At 41.7% G+C, this 12,705-nt stretch overlaps 2 protein-coding genes across 3 annotated transcripts in view; one reads left to right on the forward strand and one right to left on the reverse strand.

Annotated features, from left to right (window-relative positions):
- RANBP9 (RAN binding protein 9) overlaps nt 1-5,493 on the forward strand; it is a 75,143-nt gene extending 69,650 nt beyond the window's left edge. For both annotated transcript variants that reach the window (XM_019523128.1, XM_019523122.1), the window contains exons 12-14: nt 1,439-1,590; nt 2,491-2,602; nt 4,541-5,493. In XM_019523128.1, the coding sequence (XP_019378673.1) occupies nt 1,439-1,590; nt 2,491-2,602; nt 4,541-4,671 (395 nt within the window). In that variant the 3' untranslated portion in view covers nt 4,672-5,493. The remainder of the gene's footprint in view (nt 1-1,438; nt 1,591-2,490; nt 2,603-4,540) is intronic.
- Nucleotides 5,494-6,836: 1,343 nt separating this feature from the next.
- NOL7 (nucleolar protein 7) overlaps nt 6,837-12,705 on the reverse strand; it is a 6,732-nt gene continuing 863 nt past the window's right edge. The window contains exons 4-8 of the mRNA XM_019523142.1: nt 11,818-11,849; nt 10,709-10,790; nt 9,280-9,401; nt 9,112-9,189; nt 6,837-7,012 (exon numbers count right to left, since the gene is read on the reverse strand). Coding sequence (XP_019378687.1) covers nt 6,942-7,012; nt 9,112-9,189; nt 9,280-9,401; nt 10,709-10,790; nt 11,818-11,849 — 385 coding nt within the window. The 3' untranslated portion in view covers nt 6,837-6,941. The remainder of the gene's footprint in view (nt 7,013-9,111; nt 9,190-9,279; nt 9,402-10,708; nt 10,791-11,817; nt 11,850-12,705) is intronic.

Genomic DNA, 12,705 nt, shown 5'->3' on the forward strand with positions numbered 1-12,705 from the left:
GGAAATATGATCACACTACAATTAAGTCTTTCAGGGACACTTCCTACCATTGGACAGTTTTACAATGGTCTTTCAAAAATGTTAGGGTTAAAAGTAAAGCTAGGGTTTCAATGTTCCCACTCTGAATTTAACCTCATCTTCAAGAGCACAAAAAGTCAACCCAAGTTATTGCATTTATTTCTCACATTGCACGCAGAATTTTTTTTTTTTTTTTTTTTTTTAATGCAATTGTTTTCAGCCTCTGAAATACGGAGTCCTAGACTGGGCTGCAGCTGGCAAGAAATAGCACTGCTTGGAGACTCGTGGGCGCATCAACCTCTATAAAAGAAATGTGACTCCTCCAGAATACTTTACACCCCACAGTTTGAGAACTACTTTACCATGTCTGATTCAATGAACGTGCCTTAGTGTTTTGTGGACATGAAAATGTGACTGAAGTAGGCAGCAATCTGTTCTAATAAGGCTTGTGCTTAATTACCCAAGCTACCTGTAGTGAGTTGACTATTTCTAGGTTAGATGCTACTTTAAAAAGTACTAAACAGCTGTTATGAAGACATGTTAAACACAGGACACAAAGGGGATGGTTTTATATCCAAAGATAAAATCTGTTAACTTCTCTTGTACCTTGGGTTTATCTCTTAAAAAAAAGAAGCAAACTGAGGATAATACATATTGGACAAACATGTTAGAGTTAAAAAGTAGAAAGCTGTAACTGTAACAATTTTTAATACTTCTTTACAAAGCCCCTCTTCCCCAACACACGACTTCAGCCAGAACCCATTTTGTCACCTGAAATTCTGAAATTGAACCTGGGTTTAATATCTTTATCTCTTTCTGAATGGTCATACAGATTCCTAATATTTTTGGAGCAATACAGAATGTTTAGAAATAATCCTAAATTCCAGTATCAACTGCATAGTTTTGTCTGATCTGTTAAAGACAGGTTTGGCATTTCAGGGTTTGTGATGCTAGGTTGCTAATGTTAAATGCTTGAAAAATGGACAGCCCAGTGCCAAGGAATTAAAAAGGCATCCGGGTTTTTCTGTTAGCATCTACACTATATTCTGTTAAGCAGTTGACTTTGCATCAGTTTAACTGAACTTGTGTTACAACCAGTGGGAAACCCTGGTTAGACTCTCTGACTTTGACCTGGCTTAGTTTAGTGTATCAAATTCCATTTACCAAACAGCAAGATAAAGTGGTAGGAACATCTGGGCAGTTTTTTGTGCTGTTAACATCAGTTCTTAAACTAATGCAACTTGATTTTAATTGGCTTCATGGCTGTATGCTATACAGTAGCCACATTGTGCCAGTAATCCTAATCCTAAATTGGTTTCCTCTGGGAATACCACAGAATTAAGTAATAATATAATATATTTAGTGCTCTAGGTTTTTGCAGCCAAACAGCATTACTGACAGTGGTTTGTTATTCTTGCAGAAATTGATTCAAGCCAGTTAAGACGTCAGCTTTGTGGGGGCAGTCAAGCCGCCATTGAAAGAATGATCCATTTTGGAAGAGAATTGCAAGCAATGAGCGAGCAGCTAAGGCGAGAATGTGGCAAAAACACAGCGAATAAGAAGATGCTGAAGGTACGCTGACGTTTCCCTTCTGTAGTTTAAGCTTATACCTGCACTTCTGAATGTAAGACTCTGACAGCAGGCTACAAAGCCAGGTTTTTGTTCAAGTTTTGTTTGCTATTTTTGTGAAAAAGAGGAGAGCCAAGACCAACTACTCCAAACAGCCAGCTGCTTTAGCTTGTGGGCAGCAAGTGATTTTGCTGCTCGGCAGTTTTGACAAATGTTTGAACACTGCCTTTCTATAAAAGGTACAGAATCAAAAGTACAAGTTGTAGCTTGCATCTTCTGCCCTGTGCCCACTGCAATATCAAATAGCTTCTTTCAATAAATTGCTTTAAATGTGTTAACTGTATAAGGGCTGGTTACAGTAGGGCAGTGAAGCAGCTGAACAAAAAGGGTATCTGGAAAGGGTAGAGATGCCTGAAGAGTATGATTTAAGTGTCAGTGCTCTTTGAATAGGTAGAGAGCATTAGGCATTTGGGTGGGGGAGATGTCTTTAAAAAAACAAACCCTAAATGAATGGAGGAACTGGTTACATGCGACTTCTGAAGATACATTATGGAGTCTAGCTACTTAACTCTAACTTTCTAGTGTAAACAGTTTTAACTTTTTCTACACTCCCTGCCATCGTTTGTTTTCAACACTGTCATCTTTTTACACAGCCAAAATAACACTTTCTTCATATGCTGTTGGCATGGGCTTTCAGGCTACAAAGCAAGGGCCTGGTAACAACATTGGGTGTGTGCAGTGATTGTACTTTATCCCTTCTGTAGTTAACAAATGTTTTCAGCCTGCCCTCTGGCAGAAAAGGAAAATCCAGTTCTAGATCAAAAGGAAGGGAAGATGATTAGCCTTGGTTTGTACTAGGAGGGAACTTGAAACACAAACCACTGAACAGTAATCTTTCAACAGGATGCCTTCAGTTTACTTGCATACTCGGATCCGTGGAGCAGTCCAGTTGGGAACCAACTTGATCCAATACAGAGAGAACCTGTGTGCTCTGTTCTTAATAGTGCAATACTAGGTAAGGCTTCCTGGCTTTCTACTAACATGTTTATTTAGGTGTGTGCTACTAAAGCACAAATGTAATAGCATTTCCAAGACTCGATGCAAAGGACTAGCTCTTCTGCAGCCCTTACAGCTAAATGACTTCTCTGTTAATGGAAGGAACTGACATAAACCAACACAAAATCTGTAAATTTGATTCTTTGAAAGACTAATGTGAAGTGGCATATTGACAACTCAAAGTGCAGACTAAGTGAACCTGCAGACAGAGCTCTAGAAAAGAAACAGCAGAAGGTAAGAGTAGTGGCTCATGATAGTCATGCTGTTGGAGTCTGAATGTCTTCTCATTCTTCATACAAGTGCAGCTCTGATATGAGACAGAACATATCTGGTACTGTCTCATCACTGAATTCAGCTTGTTTCTGGCTATTAGTATGTGGTGCTGTAATGTTGTATCTATGTGAAAAAACCTGTTGGAGGAACCATTTACTGGTAATGTGGCAGAACTTAATGGCAAAATTAATTGCAAATGAGACCTAGCAGGAACCGTACACAAAGGAGGGTCCTGGAGGTTAATTGTTTCAAATATAAAGCAGGGCAGACCATCAGTGACTTCCTTTGTAATTGCCCCTCTCCCTTTCCAGCAGGGAACAAGAGTGTATGCGCACAAGCACTCTGGGAGACTGGAAGTGGAGCACATAGAAGAGTTTTTATTTGAGGGAAGGGGCAGAGGGAGCAGAGCACAATGGGATGCTGGAGGACCAATCCCTCACCTGTCATACTGCAGTGTGTGCACATGTAACAGGAAATGCTTCCCTTTTTGAAGCACTTCTAAATAGTAGTCACTTCCTACAGGTTCGTTTTTGAAGCACTTCAGAGGGCATGCAAGGGGTTTGAAGCACTTCAGATACTATATGTCCTGGTGCTTAGGTTAGACCATAAGAAGAACTTCCTAACTATGAGGCTGGCTCAGCACCTGGAGCAATAGGACACCTAGAGCAGTGGTTCTTAACCTTCTTAGACTCAAGGCACTCCTCAGAAAATGCCAGCTTTTAGTTTTCAATTGTTTTTTCCTTTGTTTTTCACCGCACAAAAATAGAGCAATTTGTCTGTTGCAAAGAACTCAGAAAAACCACTGCACTACCCCTGAAAGGGTCATGAGGCATCAGAGAGGTTATTCGCACCCTGGTTGAAAATCACTGACCTAGAGACTGGAACCTCCATCACTGGAAGCTTACCTGTAGGCTGGGCAAAAACTTGTCCAAGATGCCTTAGGCAGGGATGCTGCTGCCTTGAGTAAGGGGTTGGACTGAATAACTTGTTCCTTCCAACCCCATTTTCTGTGATTAAATTGTGTGCGTGAGAGACAAGACCTTAGTTGTCAAAATAGTCACTTTCAGTGGTGTCTTTCTCTCAAACTACTTAAACCTGAAAATTAATCTCGTACTTTTTTTTTTGTCTTTCAAAACTAATTAGGGTGAATTTTTAGGTCATTTTAATTGGTGTGCATATGAAACTTGTGATTCCACTGGTTTTGGATGGTACATAGCTGAAGGGACCATGACAAAATGAGTTAGGTCAGTGATGTCAATTCCATTCTTATTACTCAGTCCCATCTCCACTGCCAGCAGATTCTGGGTGCTTCAAAGGGAAGATAGTTTAAAGAACATTCAAACTGTAGACCAGGGGCAGGCAACATTTTTGGGCAAAGCACCAAAAACACCTGCAACCTTGATTTGCAAGATGTTGGCATGATGGGGGAGCTGTGAGGGGTCTGATGCTTGGGCAGAGGCTGCGCTGCCACAGCTTCCTTTGAGTGCCAAGTAAAAGGCCTTTGCATGCCACGCTTTGGCACGTGTCAGGAGTTGCCGGCTTTAGACTTATGTTTTTCAGGCCCCTTATTTCAGGAATATAGCCACTTGCTTCAACTCTTTATGTACAAATCTTTTTTTTTCAGAGACCCACAATCTGCCAAAGCAACCACCACTTGCCCTAGCAATGGGACAGGCTTCACAGTGTCTAGGACTGATGGCCCGATCAGGAATTGGATCCTGTGCATTTGCCACAGTGGAAGACTATTTACACTAGCTATGCATTTGAAGATCGGAAACTTATTGTGTTGAATATTCAACGTGGAAGTAGACCAGCTCTGCTGACTGGAATTTGGATTTTTAATTATGTACTAAGGAGAGGTCTGTCGCTTTACGTTGCTTCCTAGTTTACAGCATGATGCAAATGATTTCTAACTTAGTGTTAGGAGAAAATTTCCATCTTTAAACCTCTTAGAGAACTAAGAGTTAAATTTCACGGATTTTAACATCAGACATCCAGATTGACAATTGCAAACCCTTTACATGATTGTCCAAAACAAACCAAAAATCCTACTGCTTTGCGGTGGGGCAGAAGACTAGAAAATGTTGTGGATGTATTAGCATGTGGGTGTAAACGTCAAGCAAGATGACTTGCCAGCCTCCACCCCCATTATTACATAGTTCAATCAGTGTAATTTGCAAAATGCATAAACATCTGATGGTTTGGATATATAGTGTTGATGGGAAGAAATGATATTTTTTAATGTGTACTGTAAAACTTGAAATACTCAGGAGCTGAGTGAATATGTTTGTTGCTACTTACAATCCCAACCTGTTGATCTTAGTAGTTTTTGTTTTAACATGGTTTTTCAACTCTGTTTCCTTGTTTAACTACAGAAAGCTTCTGTTGTAGACTCACCAGTTTAACTGTTGTATTATAACAGTATTACATGTCAGCACAGTGTGGTTATGACCTATTTATATAAAAACCAAATATTTAGTCAATTTACAGTCTTAATTTAATCTTTGTACACCTTGCATTTTTAAAAGTGCTTAAATAGTACTATATTGCAATAAAATGTAGTGATATCATAATTAATCAGCCATTAAAAACTTACTTCTACTTATATGTAGAAAAATATATATATTTGTAGCATGGCTTTGTATGCTACATTACCTTCTATTTTGTTCTATCTTGAAAATGAATTAGTATCAACTTCTAGGTCATTTTAATACATCACTTAGATCAAGCAAAAGTTGTTTTCTGGTGAACAGAATACTGCTTGCTTCCAAGTGTTTTTTGTCTGGACAAGCTGGGCTGCTTCTGGCTGTGATTAATGGACAAAAGTTTCCACTGAAAAATCTTTGCAGTTCTCTAAGCACTTGTGCTAAAGGTCATAAATGACAGCAGGGCACATTAAAAACTGGAGTGCGGGAGGCATAAGCCATCTTATAAACAGCCACAAGAGTTAAAAATTAGTGAGAGGATGGGGGTCAAGCTCCAGATCAAACTGATACTGAAAGGAAATTGAGTCAGTCTGTTTTGAGGTTGAAAGCAGTTGTCTGACTGGGACCAGAAACTTAACTTACTCTTTCACATCCCTTCTGAGTACTAGAAGCTGGTTTCACATGTGGCTGTTCTTGCGTAACTGGTGCCAGGGTTTGAATTATGGGCGGGAATGGGGTCTGCAGCAGTGTTAGGGGTACAGTCTGGCTGGGAAGTTGGAGTGCCTTGCAGGTAGGCATCACTGCCTGCCTGGCATGCAGCCCTGCCCCCACTGACTTGTGAGCCTGGAAAGGACAGGGTCGGGAACGCATCCTGGGGATTTCCAGATGGTCAGTCTGTACATAAAATAATCCTGTCTATAAAAGCCGTTAAGGAAGTAGTAAACTCTTCAGTCATAGCTTTTGATTATTGCTACTCTTGCTCCTGTGGTTGAAGGTACTTGGAAGTAAAGCTCCTTTAAGCTTTCTGCCTCTGGACTTTTAGGCTGCACTGGAACAGAGAAGACTCTCAAAGTAGCAGAAAAAAATTGTATAGTTGCAGTTCTCAGAGCAGTTTCAAGTTGCTGGTTAGGACAACAAAGTCTGCATCCTGGTTGAAAAGCCACCCCCCAACTTAAACAAGACCCTCAACCCAGAACCCACTAGCTTATAGTGACAAGTATCCAAGTGAAACGGAACCAGATGATTATTTCAGACGTTTGTCACAAAAAACAATGTAAACACCTCCCTTTTTAATGCACAAAGGAATACACTGTGTTAACAGTGGTGTCAGTGTCAACACTTTTTGCTTTTAAGATGTGCTTCTCCATACTGTGCGCAACAGGGAATTGCAATAGTTCAGTCACTGGCTGAGGTTGCTTCTACTGGATGTGTCCATTACTCTGCAAGGCAGACATCCTTCATTGCAAAAGCAACAACAGTAAGAATGCAACTGTGCAACACTAATTTTATTGCTGTCAACAGGGTTCCTAGCAAATAAAGACAAGTTTTCCAAATGTTTCTTGAAGGCTTTCACTTTAAATTGAGCCAGCACTTCCTGTTTCATGTTGCAGTTTCCAATTTTGAAATCCGGTGTTGTTTGAACCGCTGGGCTCTCTCTTTTTTTTCTGCTCCTAAAAGATGACAAAATGGAGCATGAAGATGAACAGCATTCAGCCATCGCCTTCATGCATACCAAAATTATATGACATTTGCTGTTGTGCATTTGAAAACCATCTCTAAACAGAGCAAGAAAATGCTTGCCTGTTCTTTGTAAGGAGTTTCTTTCAGTAGGTTCAACTATTTCACTAGCAACACAAATTATGCACTGACCAATACTGTTATGCCATATTTTCTTGCATACAGTGCACACCTCTAAAACCAGTAGCTGGAAACTGCAGTGTGTTATGTAAGAAATATGCTAAAAAGTTTCTATTTTGGTTTTTGCTGGCAACTTACATGGGGCAGAACACTGAGCAGGCTCAGCTCCCTACCTACTGCTACTTAGTTACTTATTCCAAAGAAAAATCTGTCTGCCTTTCAAAACAAGGCACATTTTCTTGTATACATGCCTAGAATAAAATATGGCACCAATACAGCTTCTGTTATTAATACCCATTCCTAAACCATTCTGTCCTCAGGCCTCAGTTAGGTCAGGCTCTATAAAAGTGCACCTTACCTCATCAATCACTATGGATAAACAGCAAGTTGCTTGTCTAGCATTAAATGATTGAGTAATTTTTGTCCTCATTTACTAGCCATTAGAATGTTGTGCAGTAAGAAAAAACTGTTACATGTTCATACTGGAAATCCTTGCCCATTTCAGAAGATGAATTTAGGACCTTACTTATTCCCAGTTGCTCATAATTTCTGTGGTCTCAGAACACCACTTTCTGCTATATTAAGTTTACACAAGTCAAGCAGAGGGGAATACTTGAATTAATTTATACTCCTTTGTCAGCATTTGTTGACTAAAAGCAGTATGAGTTCACTTTAGACACTAATTTTTGAAAGTTCTAGTTTGAAATAATCATTACTCCAGTCTAAATCTTGATGAATGAAATGTTTCAAAAGGGAATAATTCTAGGCACTTGCACTCATGCATTAAATGCTGGAGTAATGTCACAAGTGTTGTTCTGGGTAAAAGGCAAACCATACTTTTGCAGGGTCTTTTGTACATGCCTATAAAAGTCTGAGAAATGGGCATGTTCACTCTTGACCAGGCTGTCAGGCTGGTGGAATCTGACCACAGTCCAGGCATTCTCTTGAGCTCCCTAAGCGTACGCTCAGGGTATAGCCCATTTCATAAACAAGTCACACACGGTCTTAAAACTAGTTCTCATGCTTCATTATTCTCACTGGTGGACTGTTTTGTGCCTCAGACAGTTAGAAATTGTTTTTTCAGCCCAAGTTCATGTGTGGCTGGTTTATATCCATTTGTTCTTTTGGCAGCTTCATCCAGTAGCTTAAATAGTTCTGCTCTTGCCTGCATTTGGAGAGGGCCACCATAGCCTACTTGTTTTACAGGGCTGAATAAGCATATTTATTTTAACTCTTCACAGGCAACATGAAAGTGTAAAAAAAAAAAAAAAAAAGTGAACATGCCAGTTCTTATCCTTAAAGCATGAAACCCCCCCCACTCTTAGGCAACTTCTTGAATGCAAGCATACTTCAGCATCTCTCCCCCTAAGCCTTTTGGGGCTCATGGCTCTTCAGGGAGGTTGCTCATCATTGATCTTCTCCCTGCTATGAAACTTTGCCCAGCACTTCATCTCTCTCTCCCCAGCTATACCCTGGCCAGTCATTTCCAAACTCCTTTTACACTTTTTTGACTGCCTATTTTTCAGGTGGGAAAAAAGCAAAAGATAAGTGCCCCCTGGCATCTTTATTGGCCCAAAATACAGCAATTCAAGTTAAAGGTTCTCCATTTACCCTCCTGTTGGAGGCCCCATCAGCAAAGTGAATATGCCCTCAACAGATATCTGATGCAGATTCATAATATAGCACACTTCATAGTGGCAACTAGAATCCATACCTTGTATATACACATCAGGACATTTACAAGTCATCAACAGTTGCAGTAGCACTAATTCAGGTCAGATTTCACAAAGATTTGCTGGAAGGTAAATAGTTCTACCTTACCACCCGTTTGCACATAACTAGATTTACTCATAACCAAAAGAGTAGAAATAGATGAGGAACTAGCAACATGCCTGAGGCACAGTGCACTTACCCCAGGATTTCTTCACAAACTGAACTGCAGGTTTTTTCACCTGACTTGTCTTGTTTGCAAGAGAGAAGAACTGGTTTGCTGAAATGGAACAGAAAGAGGGAGCTGCTCAGTTTGTACGTAGCGATCAATCAAGAACAGCCAGAATCCAACCAAAAGGAGTCTCATTACCAGTTGTTCGGCTGGTGCCTGGTCCATAGAGATGGTTATGTATGAAGTCTTTAGCTGTTTGTTGGTGCCAGCTAGTTAGATCCTGGCCTTTTAAGCACACAGCTGAATAGCCTTCCTTCAACCTAGTTCAATAAAAGGTTAAAAGAAAAAAACCAAAACCATAGCTTATTTTCAAGCCCCAAATAGCATATGTAGCAGCCAATATTTTGTTTGTACAATCAATATTTTCAGTGGTTTCTAGGCCAAATGCCAGCGCTGTAACATAATATTGTTCAGCTTATCATTTGCTAGAAATATTTTATTTCACGTTAAAGCTTATATTAATAACTTGCCTACACACGCGCGCACGTGTGTGTGCGCGTGTATCTCTTCATTTAGATTGAGATGGTGCAAAACGAGTCTTACGCATCTATAGAAATCACTTTGCAAGTCCGTTCCAGCCAAGATAACTGCATTTTCTTGCATATGGCACATCCTTGTATATTAATATGCACCTTGATTTCCGAAGGCAGCTTAAGGGAAAAAAAGTCCAAGTAGCAGATTGCACAGCAGCAGCTAGGGAGCTGCGACTGCTCCTGATCCTGCTGCCAGCCCTGCACACTTAATCTGGGGCTGCATAGCAGGGCTGACCCTGCGCACCAGGTCTGGGGCCACAAATCAAGTCTGATCCTGCATGCTGGAGTGCATCTAGAATGCTGGTGGCAGGAGAGGTGCAGCCATGGCAGTTAATGTTGCCGTCTCCACATTTCCAGACCCATGGGAATCCTCTCTTGCCTACAATATGCACCTGCATTTTCACCAGGTAGTTTTGGAAGAAGAGAGAGATGTGGGCTATGTGTAAGAAAATATAGTAATCCACTTTCTGACCCATATTGCCAGTCCCATACTTAGACTGCATTTGCAGAATTTCACGTGTTCTGTGGGATTCTCTTTTCTTCCAAAGATTTTTTCCCTCTACTACAGTCTGCACCCTTTGCTGCTCTGGTTCACACATCTGCTACTGCTTATGCACCCAATCGGAGCCTTAGCTCCCTTGCAGCCATTCACATATTTTCTCCTCAAAATGATCTGAGGACTTCATACACATTCTGAATCTCCAGGCCTAATTTTCTCTAGGGGTTGAAAATGAAGAATCGTTTGCATCTACAGGAGATGAGACCTTGACCTTGTCAAAGGGGGCCTTTGCTGAAGGAGGAAAGCAATCACTCAGTGTGCACAGGAATCCAGGAATAAGAAAAAAGATGCCAGAAGTTCACACAAATACAACAAGCTTTTCTGCTGCTGTCACCAAGGATAATCTGACCCTGAGTAAGCTGTGAAGTACTGGATAAGATTGCTGGATAGAAGTAAAGTGAAGGGTTTCTCTTTTAATGATTTTAGTCCCAAGAGCTCTTCTACACAGAACAAAAAAACCTACTTAACACCATACCTAACAGTCACTGTTTCATCTTTACTGTCCTCTCCTGAGGCATACTCTTCAATCCCATTGTCAGACCCATCTTCCTTTCTGCCTAGACAGATATTTAATATATAAAAAAAAGTGTAAACAAGTCACATCTACACATTACTGTCAACCTGTAGGTAGGTAAGAGGTACAAAATGAAAAGAAGTAAAACTGACCGTACCAGTTCTCAGTGGCAGGGAGGAGAGGGGTGGCAAGAACAACAATGAACAAGTGAAAAAAAACCCAGGTCCTTAGTTGAACCAAACCTGTTTGGCTCATTTTTAGAAGCAGCAACTCAGAACTCCTAATATATCTGCTGCCTTGAGAGGCTACAATTGTGCAGGGAAGAGAGATTATTTAGACTTTGCAGCAGCCATGTAAAATCACATAACAAGAACTTCTACCCAACAAGGAAAGAGATGGCTTGGTCATAGGATGTTCAAACTCTCTCCCTGGATCAGTATACAAATCTGCTGTAGTTAAGTGAGAAATGAAGCCATAAGCAGGGCTACCCTTTAATACAGTTAAAAAAAAAAAAAGAGCAAGAAAGAGAGAGGAGGTAAGTTTAGTCCAGAGAGGTTTAGCACATGGTCACCTTCTTTAATTTTTAGAGAATTAAAGATCCAAACTAGATTATAAATATTTCTGGGATTGCAAAGGCCCTGGATTTTGTTTTCATAGTTGATGAGCTGAAAAAAAATTTGCATCCATTCCCCACCCCTCGCCACTCACATGTGGTACAACCAATAGGATCCCAGGCTTTGTGCTCCAAAAAATCAAGGCAGTGTGTTTATAAAGGCATGTTATATTAGGAGAATGTTTGTTTACAAATCAGCACCACTTCACCTAAGCAGGAGCAGTACAAGCTGCTTCTAGAGATACATGGAACCTTTTAAATCAAGCAGCTGCACAGCCAGCTAACACCTTCAGCAGGCTAAGTTGTCTCCCAGCTGGCAACAGTGCACTAGCAGAGATCAAGTTTTCCTGTCCTGGAGGCTGGCTTTCCCAAAGAAGCTCCTTGCCACCAGGTCTAACAATACGGACCTAATGCAACCCCAGAGGCACTAAATATCAAGCAGAATGTTGCAACTTACCTTCATTGGTCGAGTCGGACTCTTTGTTTTCACTAAGGAGGAAATGTGGAAATTGTTTAGAAAGGTTGTTTTAAGCTTAGAAAGACACCCTCCCGCCAGCCATTCCAGAGACCATATGAGTCTATGCCTTTGTCCACAGCACTGACTAAAAACATTTAGGCAGACATACTGCAAATTAACCCTGCACCCTCCCCAGATACTGCTGCAACCCTCTTCCCTGGCACAACCTGCTGCTCCCTGCCCTATGCTTCCAGGCTGATCTGTTGCTTCCTCCCCTGTTCTCCCTGCCTGGTTTGTGGCTCTCCTTTCTGCTCCCTGCCTCACGTGGTGTGGTGCTGCGCTGCCAGTCCCCTCCCCTACCTGCCAACTGGCACACACACGAGCTGCCTGTGCCCCTTGCAGCACCTGTGCAGTGGGTTATCCACCCCTAGTTTGTAATTACCTTGCTCCGCTGCTAGTTCTGGCAGCAGACCCCAGCCAACACCACCACCCAGGCGCAGAGCAAGGGCACATCTACATGTTTCATGCAGCTGCTGTGCTAGCAGGGCACAAATGCTCCCTGGGAAGGCAGTGGTTACAGCCCACAGAAAGCCTGTACCTGCTGCTGGGTGACAGCATGGAGCTTCTTCCAGCCAGCAGCAGCATTCCCCTGCCCTGCACCAAGGAGAGTGCACCCAGCTCTACCAGCAGCAGTGTGGAGCAGGCCCTTCCTGCCCAAATAAATCAAGACTTTTGAACCATCATGCCTGTCGGTGGGCCTCAGGCCCAGAACCCAGACCAAGAAAACTGACCCTAAGTTCTCTCTCAGTACCTGGGTCACAAGCCTGACCATGGGGTCACCCCCAGAGCCCAAGTTTCTCCCCAAGGCAACTGATGCTTCAGGCTGCC

Source organism: Gavialis gangeticus, unplaced genomic scaffold (assembly GCF_001723915.1).
Source record: "Gavialis gangeticus isolate Ggan-Ray unplaced genomic scaffold, GavGan_comp1, whole genome shotgun sequence".
Classification (NCBI taxonomy): Eukaryota; Metazoa; Chordata; order Crocodylia; family Gavialidae; genus Gavialis; species Gavialis gangeticus.